Source organism: Pistacia vera, unplaced genomic scaffold (assembly GCF_008641045.1).
Source record: "Pistacia vera cultivar Batoury unplaced genomic scaffold, PisVer_v2 Contig270, whole genome shotgun sequence".
Taxonomy (NCBI): Eukaryota; Viridiplantae; Streptophyta; class Magnoliopsida; order Sapindales; family Anacardiaceae; genus Pistacia; species Pistacia vera.
In genome coordinates, this window is record NW_022196080.1 from 285,738 (window position 1) to 299,271 (window position 13,534).

General features: G+C 39.0%; 1 protein-coding gene across 1 annotated transcript; it reads right to left on the reverse strand.

Annotated features, from left to right (window-relative positions):
* Positions 1-1,940: 1,940 nt before the first annotated feature.
* LOC116133510 lies at positions 1,941-3,601 on the reverse strand. The gene is made up of 3 exons (XM_031419213.1): positions 3,148-3,601; positions 2,492-2,979; positions 1,941-2,321 (listed from the first exon to the last, which is right to left on the reverse strand). The coding sequence occupies exons 1-3, from the start codon at positions 3,599-3,601 to the stop codon at positions 1,941-1,943; spliced, it is 1,323 nt and encodes a 440-aa protein (XP_031275073.1).
* Positions 3,602-13,534: the final 9,933 nt, after the last annotated feature.

The following is a 13,534-nucleotide window of genomic DNA, read 5'->3' on the forward strand; positions in this document are numbered from 1 at the left end:
AAGGTTATATTGAAAAACAAGGGTTGGATTATGAGGAAACTTTCTCACCAGTCGCTATGCTTAAATCCATCAGAATTATGCTAGCCATAGTTGCACACTATGATTATGAGATATGGCAAATGGATGTCAAAACAGCATTCCTCAATGGATTTATTGAGGAAAATATCTACATGCAACAACCTATAGGTTTTGTATCCAGTTCTGAAAGAAATAAAGTGTGCAAGCTGCATAAATCCATTTACGGGTTAAAACAAGCTTAAAGAAGCTAGAACATTCGGTTTGATGAAATAATCAAAACGTTTGGTTTTATAAAGAATCTGGATGAACCCTGTGTTTATAAATGGACAAAGGATCATGCAATCATATGTCTCATATTGTATGTAGATGACATATTGTTGATGGGAAATGACATTGGGATGATGACTGAAGTTAAGTTATGGTTATCCGGAACTTTCTCCATGAAAGACATAGGAGAAGCGACCTACATCTGAGGAATTTGTATCTATAGAGATAGAACGAAAGGATTAATACAATGTTTTAAAAATCGACCTGGGACAAAACCCGGCAAGATGGTCTGGTCCCGGGTCGACCGATTTAACCGGTTGAACCAGCTGGTTCAACTGGTGATGTCATCATGCTGACGTCAGCATGATGACATCATAAAAATACTGTTCACATAATCCACTTATTTCCCAAATTTTGCTCTAAAGTCCAAATCATAAACTCCAAAATAAAAAATCCATAGCAAAGCATCATCAAACATCATTACATCAATAATACAACAAATTACAAATCAAAATAACAAAATGAATGAAGAAAAATCACATAATAGTTGTTTCAAGTTTTCAACTTTCAAGTCAACATTTCAACATTCTAACAAAAAATGATCTTCACCAAATGGTCTTCAATCAATCAATCCATCATTCCATCCTCAATTAAAATTGACAATTCACACACCACCTGATGGATGATCGTCATCATTATTAACATCGGTGACATCATCGACAAAAAATTCTAGCAAAAAAGGAAAACCATAAGTTAAATCTTCCCATTTAAACTAATTGAATATAAACTAGCTAATACCAAATTGAAATTGCTTAAAAAATTGTAGATAACCTTCTGAAGCATCTGTTGAGTCATAATAAGAAGGGTGATCACCACCATCTATAGGAATAGCTCCTTCTCCATATAATGATTGTTCTAATTCATCATAATTAAGCTCACCAACCTCCTCTTCCTCATCAACTATCCACCATTCAGTTTTATCAATACTCTCATAATCAATAGGATCATATGTAATTTTCTTGTAACAACTCCTGAAATAAAAAAATTAAATATTCAAATCATGACCAATAAAGACATCAATGAAAATAACAAAATGAAGAAGACTTTATACCTATTTTGCAAACGCAAGTTATAATGAGTGAAAACTAAATCATTCAACCGTGGATGCTCCACTCTATTCCTCTTTTTAGTATGTATGCGTTTAAAAACACTCCAATTTCGCTCACATCTGGAAGAGGCCGAAGTTTGACTTAGAATTTTGATTGCAAACTTTTGCAAATTTGGAGTCCTAAACCCAAATGTCCTCCACCATTCATCTAATTGAGAATAAAAGTATAAATTACATAAGAAATAAACACAATTTCATAACTTAAAAATTAGACTTAAAAAGTTAATAACTATTACATACCTGGCCGTGTAGTTTTGCAAGTTTGAAGAGCAAGCTCACGAGAAAAGCTTTCTAGACGGTCTCGATATAATCTACTCTCCTCCATTAACATTGTCTTGCTCATTTTGAATGCACTTGCTTTATTGTCAATAGTGTCAAGAAAACCATACATGATCTCAGGTTTTTTGGAAAAAGTATCTTCATCATATTTAAAAGCAAGATTTAAATAATATGCTGCTGCATGAATATCACGGCGCAACATTCTATCCTAATGCATCTTAATAATTGTTGTATAAGGCTTGCATAAATTTTTCTTGTTCTTAAACAGCTTCTTGATCCCCATCCTCGTTCTGTACATGCCATCATACACATATCCTATTGAAGGTCTCTCATCTGAGTCTACAATCCGGAGCATACGCATCAATGGACTCACAACTTTGGAAACTATAACAATGTCATCCCAGAACTGGTTATCTAGAACTATGGAAATAAATGCTTTGCCTTTATTAGTTTTTGTATATCGAGACTCCACAAAAGTTCTATCTGTCACTATAGATTGCAAGTCATGTTTGTGTTGATGTAGGTTGCTCAATGCAATGAAAGTTGTGGCAAAACGGGTTGCACCTGGGCGTATAATTTCTGTCCAACCCTATTCAAGTGATAAACAATAAATGTTAGTACTTGGTAAATTATTAAAAAGTGTACATATATAATATGTCTTGACAATATAAATTATAAGCATATGAAGTAAAGGTATATAACCTATTTTTTCCTCAGCAAAGCTAGCATAAAGGAATGATTATACACAAACTTTGTAACCTTAGATGCACGTGTCGAAAGGTTGACTGTATGACTCATCTCAGTTATGTCTTTCAACATCAAATTAATGCAATGTGCTACATAAGGAGACCAAGTAATATTGCTATATTTTTCAGACAACATTCTTCTAGCAGCTTTATAATTTGCTCCATTGTCAGTGACAAGATGGACAATATTGTTTGGTCCAACACATAAAGCTATTTCCTCAAACAAGCCAAACAATCTTGCAGCATCCTTTACAACATCTGAAGCATCCACTAATTTCACAAAACACACTCCTTTAGGACAGTACACTAGAAAATTAATCAACGACCTATGTAAATTATCTGTCCAACCATCAGCCATTAAAGTACATCCAACATCCTCCCAAGTTTTCTTGTAACCATCAACAAGTAATTGCACTTCTTTCCTAGCATCTCTCAATAAATTTACATGCAAATTATGGTAAGTTGGGATTTTATACCCAGGACCAATTGCAGCTATAGCATCTGCCATAGGTTGAAAATAAATTGAATTAATAACATTATTTGGGATGCAAGAATCATAAAATAACCTTGCAACAACCATGTCCGCTTTCCACTTAGCTTCTTTTCCAACTAAAAAACTCTTAATTGAGGGCTAAGACCCAGACTTAGTCCTCGGAGCAAAATAGTCACCTATCCTAATAGATCTTTTTCTCTTACTGCTTGAAGTTGAAGTTGGAGCTGGAGCTGGACATGGAGAAACCTCTTCACACTCTTTATCTTCATCTAACATATCACCCTCAAATTGTTGTACACTAGCTCCATAAGGATTGACATTCTTACGAAGTTCAACTTTTTGTTTATTCTTGGCCCTAATTTCATTTAGTGCTTCTTCAATCTTGAATTTAACATCGAAAGGAACTTTAGGGCACTTTCCAACTTCTCCTTTTACACCTGCTAGATGTAATTTCACTCGATAAATTCCTCCACCTCTGATTATCTTGCCACAGTAAAGACATGTTAATATCTTCTTCCCATTTTCATCCACGCCCTCATTAACATGTGCCCATGCTATATCATTTCTTTCTCGAAAAGTTTGAGAAACATCCATGGAAACAGATTGTTGACAAGACCCAGATGATGACATATTCTTTGTCTTTAATCTTGATCTCTACCCTGGCAACACAAATAACAAATAAGTTTAAACCACTTGTCCACATTTTTTTTTACAGAATTACATGTATTCAAACAAATAGTTCCATAATGAACTCCTAAATCTCTAAAAAAAGTGGAAGGGACAACACATGCATAGGTTCTGCCTACATTGTATTATCCTTCACTTTTACTGTTTTCCATGTTATGCCAACAGGTCCTTTCTCTTTTCTTCTTTCAACAATCTTCCAACCAACTTTTACAATGTCAGGATTTTACTTGATGAGACTTTGCCTGTTTGCCCCCAATGTATAATATCATGAGATTTTTGCATTATAAGACTTGGAGTTTTCCTAGTTATTGGTTTAAACAAAAGGGAAAACTATCACTATCTCTTGTTGAAACAAAGTGATAGTTTTCATTTTTCAACACAACACCACCGCTTCTGCCTAAAGTACCAACTACCAACAATTCAGAACTGGTTCACCATTCACCATTCACCAATCAAGTTAAATCTTATAGGTTTGAATGAATTCAATAACTTTTACAAAACAAAAATTAAATAAATAAATAATGGATACAGAACTTTTACTACAATTAGGAATTTAGGATCAGAAAGGCCTGATCATTGTCATTAGTTCTCCCTTCAAAGTTCAAACTGTAAAGCATGTTCACTAGGCTTTAATTTACCAGAGAGCAGTATGCTTACACCGTTAAACAAAGACATCTCAATCTCATGCACAAGACCTGAAACAAAGACATATGCATACATCGTGACAGTTACCTGGTGGTGGTGAAGATGAGCTGTTGTTCGTTGACCATCGGGGAGGTGGAGCTCGGCTGTGAACAGGGCAGCTATGAAAAGCTGAGTCATGAGTTTCAAGCAATGTGAAGAACAGTGTGTGCAGCTCCGAGATTGAGATTGAGTCTCCACTATGCAGCTCTGAGAAGAATGACGATAATGGATGTCCGGTGTAGATTGGTGGTGATGATGAGTGTGTGAGGCCAAAGAAGATCGCGAAATAGGAGGAGATTCGCAGTACCCCAACTGACGACGAAGTAAGCCATTGACGGTGAAGGCAAATGGGAGGAGATTCGATGGTGAAGGGAAGATTCCGGCGGTAATTTTCAGAGTTCAGTGTTCAGCTTCAGACTTTCAAAGCAAAGGGTGAGAAATGTCATGAAAATTTGGGGGGGGGGGGGGAATTAGGGAAATGTTAAATATTTGGGGTTTACTGTTCATTAATATATATTATAATTATTATATAATTAAAAATTTAAATGACCTGGATTTTTTAAACTTGACGGTTGGACCAGCGGGTGCTACAGTGCACCGATCCAACCGTGAGTGTTAATAGACAGACTAATAATGCCAGTTTTGGGGCTCACCCGGCCTGGCTCGCCAGCCGGGTCCAGGTTTAACCGGTCAGGCAGGGCCGGGCTGAGTTTTAAAACATTGGATTAATAGGCTTATCCCAGAAGATGTATATAGAAAAGATGCTGAAACGGTTCGGCATGCAAGACTCCAAAAGGGGAATTTTGCCTTACAGTCATGAAATTCATCTTTCAAAAGATATGAGTCCAAAGACTGACCAGGAGCGTGAGCGGATGCGTGGAATACCTTATGCTTCAGCCGAGGTAGTCTCATGTACGTTATGCTATGTACTAGGCCTGATATTGCATATGTTGTGAGTGTTACAAGCAGATATCAGTCCGAACCAAGGGAAAAACACTGGTCAGCTGTTAAGACGATCCTTAAGTACTTAAGAAGAACTAAGGATCTAATACTAAGTTATAGAGGTTTAGAGTTGAAAATTGAAGGATACTCTGATTCTGATTTCCAATCAAATGTGGATGATAGAAAGCCTACATCTGGGTTCATTTTCATATGCAATGGAGGAGCATTCAGTTGGAAGAGTTCTAAACAATCAACTACTACCAATTCCACAACTGAAGCTGAATACATTACCGCTTCAGAAGCAGCAAAAGAAGTTGTCTGGATGCATAAGTTCATGATTGAACATGGTGTGGTTCCAAACATGGTTTATCCGATAACCTTGTACTGTGACAATACTGGTGCTATTGCACAGGCAAAGGAGCCAAGAGCACACCAGAAGTCAAAACATATTCAGCGTAAATATCACATTTTTAGAGAATTCATTGGAGCTAGAGAAATTTTGGTGCAGAAAACACCTTCGGCAGAGAATGTAGCTGACCCACTCACTAAAGCGATGACACAGAAGCAGTTGGACTATCATCTTGAGAAGATGGGTATTAGATACCATAGCGATTGGCACTAGTACAAGTGAGAGTTTTGTTAGTGTATGCCCTAGGAACCAGTCGTGTTGTCGGTTTCAGGACATTATATCTTGTAAATGTATTATGAATAAAAGAAAGTGTTCTTATTTCACATGTTGATTTTCTGCTTCATTTATATTATATTATATTATATTTAATATTGCATGTGAAATGTCCGGATGACACGGATCTTCAGAAGATCAAATTATCAAAGAATTCCCTATGCAAGTAATGTTAATTGGGCAATAACATTGCATAGTAGGCATGTTGAATGTCTCTATTGAATATCATGTGATGGTATTAGTGTGGGTGATGATAAGAGGTATGTCATTGAGGCATTAGCATGGATAAACGGTTAGTGAACTATTTATCGAATACGACCGATTACGATGAATCACATGGATATGGTCAATGATGCATCGTAGGATCGTGCTAGTGTACCATTGATCCTTAGATCTGAGACATCACGGTTGGATTCAACATAGGATGCATATGTTTCACATGGTGTATAAGCACAAGACTATTCATGTCTTATGTAATAAGCCAGTTTGGTCATATGTTATTCATGTGCGAGGACAAGTGATGGTCAAGATGGGATCCATTAACTCGAAATAGTCCAATCTCGAGTTCCTAGACGAATGTCAATAAACATTGGAAAAGGAAAATCTCTGGCTAGAGTATAATGAATGTCAGATGAAAACTAGTTTCATGTTGATGAGTTCCATTGTATCGATTGACAATTCGATTAAAGATTAAGTTAAAGGTTTTGACATACCATGAACCATTCTTAATCGAGATTAGAATAGAGGTATTTGACTACACAGTACGTACAATCAAAATAGGTTCATTGGAGTCTACACTTCATTGTGATTTAGGGGTTATGGAATATTGCTAGACGTCTACCATAATCAGTGGGAGTTTCGATTATAAAGAATTATAACGAAGCATATCAAAATCTGATATTGAGCTCATGGCTAGATCACAGTGAACCAAAATGGTCACACATAAAACCAAGCTCAAGGAGAGAGAGTAATACATATCATTAATCAGAATAATGATTTTCGGACGTAAACAATTGCATCCGAATTAATGTATTAGTGAGAAATGATTATCCATGGATAGCTAGCACTAACCAAGGGTAATAAGGATTTAGTAAATATTATTATTGAATCGGATTCAATAATGGGGGCAAAAGTGCATTGGTTTTATTCTAAAGAGTTAGAATATTTAATGGAATTAAAATTTGGTCTAATTATGAATTAACCATAAAACCAAGGACTTGACATAAATGTTTATTCTTAAGTTAATTTTAAATTGTTTGAGGCCTTCCCAAAATAATTTAAAATTACACTTTGTGCCCATGGTATATAAATTAAGTTTTATGCCATTTTAATTGAATTGAATCAATTAAAGCAAAATCACACCCTTATTTTCTCTCTCACTCTCACGGTTCTCTTATCCTTAGCTTGTGTGGATCACATTTTGAGGTTCTTCAACTTCACTTGAAGAACTAAGATTCCAAGAAAGAAGATTCAAGTGTTGAATAGCAAAGGAGTAGGTAATATTCCATCCTTACCTTGAAATTTTTTAGGCTTATGTGTTATGTTTGTGTTCTACCTTGCATCCATCATCTTGATCATCATTTTCTCTCCATTTCCATGTCCAAAATGCATGAACCCAACGATATTGAAAGGGCATCGCAGGCCCCAAAAATACAGGAGAAAAAAAAATAAACATAAGCATAAGGGGCATCATGCCCGATATCGTCAGTACGAGTCGTCTCACTCATCTCTAACTCAGTTACCCTGTCACTGGCCCTAGCAATCGTCCCCGTAGCCTGGTCACTGGCATCCTCTGTAACCAGCCACCCGGGCTGACTAGCGAGGTCAAATACCTGGTCACCGACCCGCTCCTCCGCATAGTCGGCGTGACCAGCAGCCTCTTCCTCCTCCTTCTCCTCCTCCTCCTCCTCCTCTTCCTCCTCCATCTCCCGCAAGAGTTGGATGTCCTCATCCGAGTTCCAGTAGGCAGTGTTACCAGCCTTGTACTCCAACATCAGCTCTCCCCTAGCCCTGATGATGGCATCGTCGGCAATACTGAGGCACTGCTCCCTTAGCGAGTCAACCTCTGCCTTCTTCTCAACCAACTCCTTCTTCAATCGCTCCAACTCAGCCTTCAATCGCTCCAACTCAGCCTTGACCTCCCTCAACCACTGCTGGCTTTCTCGCTCAACTTTCTGGGTTGTTGTCTCTCTGTGTCATGCGTCCAAGTCTGTAAAAGAGAAACAAAATAAGACTTTAGTAATCAAAGCTTGAATAAAGACTAAGTTCCTCACCAATCGCTCGCTAGGTATATGAGATCTTGCTCTGACCTCTCTCCCCAAAGACCGCTTCACCCTTCATGAAGAAAAAACATTCCTTCCAGTTTTTATCACTCGACTGGAGGTTGATGACAAGATGAACCCGATCGTGCCTAAGATTGATCGTGTACTGACCCTTATCCTTGTCATTTTCCTTCAGAAAATATAAGTATAGCAACTCGTGTAGCCCAAACATCACCTGATTTCGCACACAGAGGTTCTCTAGAGCCATTAACAATCTCTACCCATTCGGCATAATCTAAGTCGACGCAATCATAAAATGGTTCAAGACCTCCCAGACAAGACAGGGAATAGGAAGCCTTAGCCCGTCATGGAACCATTTCTCGTGAGCACTCACCCAACCTTTTGCCTCCCAATCGACCCTCTCGTACGACTTTGGCACCCTAATTTCGATGGACTCTGGAATGTGGTACATTGTCCTAATCCACCACACATCACTCTCCTTTAGCAAGGGCGGATAGTCCTTACTCAATATCCTGCTACCGGGCTGGCTTAGCTCGTCCTCAGAGCCACTACTGGTGAAAGGCAAACTTCCAGAACCATCGGCTTCATTGGAGTCTTCCCCACTCATCCCTTGCCCATCCGAATCACCATCATTCGGGGCAGCATCACTCGGCCTAAGAGCGGCCACATTCACCCCCTTTGGTATGCCGACCAGAACGTGCCTCTGACATCACTACCATTATTGGGGCATTCTTGTATTCATTCCTAACTTCCATCTCTGCCCCACTCAAGTCGCTCGACTCTGACTACGACATTCAAACTCCTTAACCACTTGACCCGAGCGACTGATTGGTTTTTCAATACCAAATCGTATCCTTAGTTCCAAAAGTTCCACTCGCCCAAAGTGACCGACTGACAGGCTTTGATATCAAGCTAATTCTTTGCCTCTAAAAACTTTCAGCTTGATCAAGACGACCGAGTACCTACTACCTCAGCCCCTCATTCAATCCCTTTCCACTCAACTTGGGAGAACGGGCGACCTATGTAACCTAGCCCTTACCGAAAAAGTAGACTTCACTCAAACCACCTCACTTGACATAGTCAAGTAGACCGAGACGAGCTGAATGGGAAGCCTACATAAGTCGACTCTATCTTCTAACCTCCTTAAACCTAGAAAAACCCAAAAAATCCAGAAAACCCATAAAACCCAGAATCTCCAAACGTAGACCACACCAAACCGATCCTAAACACACAAAATCTCCTAAATGTCAAACCAAAGAATCAAAATCATTCAGTTTGCCTACCCCATTCAAGTCAAATGAACACAACGCCTCCTTTTCAAGCTCCCCTAAAAAATCTACCAAACCTCACCCAAATTCCTTCAAAAGTACTGCAAACACAAGGAAATGATGAAAGAAACAAAAAACAGTACAAGGAAGCAAGTGTTTACCCTAAAAACATAAAGTTCCCAAAATCTTTCACTGCTACGGAGAAAAACTGAAACAGAGAGAAAACATGAAGACAGAAGAGAGAAATGGAAAATAAAATGAAACGAATAGTCGCCTCCACACTTTTATCGATGAAAGCTGTCAAAGCTTATGCGTGGCAACCTCTGATTGGTCATCGAACAGTGTGATTCCATTTTCCTGCCCAAATTCAGAAGAGACATCTCGGTCGTACATGTGTCGAGAGATGGATTATTTAGCTTCACGTTACCTATTCAGGGTCTGCAGCCGCCATGTCATGCATACACCATGGAGATGCTAACCACTCACTTGGTTTACCTGACCGAGTGGAGTTAGCACTAGACATACTGACTATTTAACCTCGGCTCTCCAGCCTCATAACAAACACTGCCAAAGCAAAACACAACCTCCACCCTCTTGGTCATCCCAACCGAGTGAACTAGCCACTTGTTTAAGAGTGCGCATACATCTACTCATTCGGATTCAACTAATCAGCCTAAGGTACCACCACTAGAATGACCCTAATGTATTCCACGGGTGCAATACACCGAGTATTGACACCTTCATGGGATAGTTCACACATATTCTCACTCGGCTCGATACACTAAGTGAAGACACCTTCATGGGATAGTTCACACACACTCTCACTCGGCTCGATACACCGAGTGAGGATGTCTTCATGGGATAGTTTGCACATACTCTCACTCGGCTTGATACACCAAGTGAGGACACCTTCATGGGATAGTTCACACATACTCTCACTCGGCTCGATACTCCGAGTGAGGACACATTCATAGGATAGCTTGCACACCCTCTCACTTGGCTCGATACACCAAGTGAGGACACCTTCATGGGAGGTTTTGCATATCTTTCCACCCGATTCGACATACTGAGTGAGGACACCTCTAGTAGATTCTTTTATGATTTCCCTCGATCCGATGCACCAGGCAAGGCCATCAAGGTCCACTCCACTCCCTCACTCGGTCAGTTACGCAAAGTGAAGGCATGTTTGTGTTTCACCTCCACCCACCCACCCACTCAGCCTGGTGTATCAAATGCATCACCTACAATAAAAGCTATATTATTCGGTTCCACAAATAGAGAAGCAACACATTCACATATTCAACTAGTCGGTCACGAAGGATGACTAAGCACTCCTTCACGCAACATCTACTCTCTAAGCTAAGCGCTCCTTAACTTAGAGAGTGGGTGGGAAATTTTTAAGGCCAAAAAATGTCCTTGATCCAAATAGGCCCAAAGACAAAAACACCTTCAACAAAGCCCGGAGCCATGGCCCAATTCCGATTGGGCTCGCAATAGAGTTTGTATATTAGGTCTGCTCACCACATCTACCATGTTGCTCACTACTTGAGCCCAATCAGTAAAGGCCTTAAGTCGTTTGGGCCTCATCATCAACTTGTTTGGCCTTAGGCCCTTTGATCCAAGATCACCTATTGGACCTAGGGTTTATTTAGACCCCAAGGTTGTATATTTCTTATTTTAGTATTATTCGGATTCTACCAAAGGGATCCATTACTATCCTAATTCGTCTAAGATCCGTATCTTAGACCAACTAGGACTCCCTCTCCTACTAAGGCAAGAGAATCAAAAGCCTTCGTATTCACTAAACCTCTCAACCTCCAAGGACTCACAGTCTTACTAGGACTCGAAGATCCTACAGTCACTATTTAAACAAAGGTCAACCCTTTCACAAGGGGACACACAGATTACACCTTCTAACCTCGTAGCTCTCACTCGTGGGAACCTCATATCACTGTTATAGTTGTGGTCTCCAACTAGACTTCTGGTAACCATCTCTTTCCCTAACCCTCGCTAAATCATCCTCATTCAACCTTGCTGACTTGAGCATCAGAGTGCCTACGTCAAACACCACCCCGATGTTTTCCGTTCACTTCACGCTTGTTTCTTCACGTGTGTAGGTGTAGCGGATTACCAGTGGCCTCAACCTCACGGGATCAGACCCTATTTCCATAAAGGTAGATTTTTTGCTTCTACAGTCGACTGGCTCCATCATGCTCTATGATTAAAACTTCGAAATCTACTTTTATTTCACTTGCATCACCAAACAAGAAGAAAATGCAAGACCAAGTCCTACTTAATTAAAGATTAATCAGTGCAAGACATGAACACAATCCAAAATACTACTCATGAAATGGTTTAGTACTTTATCTAGATCAGCCAAATTAGTTTAAGAATCTCCATTTGGAAGTTTGCAAACTAACATTCTCAAAAGTCTTTTCCTCTTCCTTATAAAAGTTTACAAATTGTGTCAAGTGATGTAATGAAAGTATTGGGTATAATTGTTGCGCCTTTCTTGGATTTAAATCTTTGCCTGTGTATAAGCTGCGTGTGAATGTTTGATGATCAAAATGAACTCAATTTAAATTTGATCATAACTATTCAAACGCATCTATCTAAGATATAAAAATGGTGTCAAAACTTATATAACAAAATTAAGATTGCATTAACCAATTTCAAATGCTTTGTGCTAATAGCTGTCAAGTGTATATGATCCAAAAAACATGTACTAATTAGCAAGTCCTTATAAATCATAGTAGGGTCAACTTTAACCTACTCCTCTCCTCTTTGCTAAAAGATATATTTGTAAACAAGCAGGAAAGTGAAACATCGTGAATGTTGGATTTCTATTTTCTAGAGTGCATCTAAAAATGCCAATTCAAGTTTTATTTTTGTCTAATAGTAGCTACACAACTTTGTTTTTACAAGCAAAACTCTTGTTGCTCTCTTCCAGAAAATTGTTCCTATATTCTAAAGGTCGAACGACAATTTGGTACCCAAAAAGTTTGAAAATGACAAGCACCCACTTTCCATCAGGTTTTGTTAGTGAATTCCATCTGTTGAAAGACAATGAATTCCGTCTTGAAACTAAATAACACCTACATCGGGAATCATGACACTAATAGCAGCCCCTATGCTAATCCTGCAAGTAATAACAACGTCGTTGATAACCTCATAGAGAACAAGAACACCAACTGTAATATTGCAAGCGAGGTACTTTACTTTTCTGTTTTTTGCTTTTCTCTTCATGTTGTTTAACATCTTTCTTTTTTGTTTATTTTAATTTCTTTTTAATATTTTCAGGTCCAATCTGATGAGGTTATGTTCTATAAGGAATAAGGTCAATATCTTATTGACCCATATTGTCACTATGTAGTATGTTACAAAATCATTAAAAGAAGGGAGAACTTTTACTACAAATTGACGATTAACTAAAGGAAGCTTTCATACCTCATAACATAAATTCGCCTACCCTTGGTGTACAGAAGACCATCTTGCACCCAAAACTGCTTGGTCTTGCCTTCGGTTGCTAGCTCAATAAATTGCTTGGCTAAAGGGTCATGCTTCATCCCAACTTTGATAGCCTCATCAATTCCCTCGTGCGACTTGTTCATGGCTGCTAGCTCGGCCTTTCTACTCAGAGCGTCTGCCACAACATTTGCCTTTCCCGGCTTGTACTGCAGGATATAATCAAACTCGGCCAAGAAATCCTGCCATCTTGCTTGCTTCGGACTCAGCTTCTTCTGACTCTGGAAGTAGCTTGTTGCCACATTGTCCGTCAACACTATGAATTTGGACCCCAACAGGTAATGCCTCCAAATCCGCAAGCAATGAATGATAGCGGTCATCTCCTTTTCTTGGACCGTATAGCGCCTCTCCGTCTCATTGAGCTTTCTACTCTTGAAAGCTAAAGGATGCTTTACTTTCATTAAGACACCTCTAATGGCAAAGTTAGAAGCATTAGTGTGTACCTGAAAAAGTTGGTGTTTTAAGTCCCACTTGAAGTTCTTGTTAGGAAACA

Coding starts and splice junctions, on each gene's coding strand:
- LOC116133510 (XM_031419213.1), bottom strand. CDS start 3,601: ATGTCATCATCTGGGTCTTGTCAACAATCTGTTTCCATGGATGTTTCT. Junction 2,980..3,147: donor AAAAAGATCTATTAGGATAG/GTGACTATTTTG, acceptor AACCTATGGCAG/ATGCTATAGCTGCAATTGGT. Junction 2,322..2,491: donor TTTCGACACGTGCATCTAAG/GTTACAAAGTTT, acceptor TCACTTGAATAG/GGTTGGACAGAAATTATACG.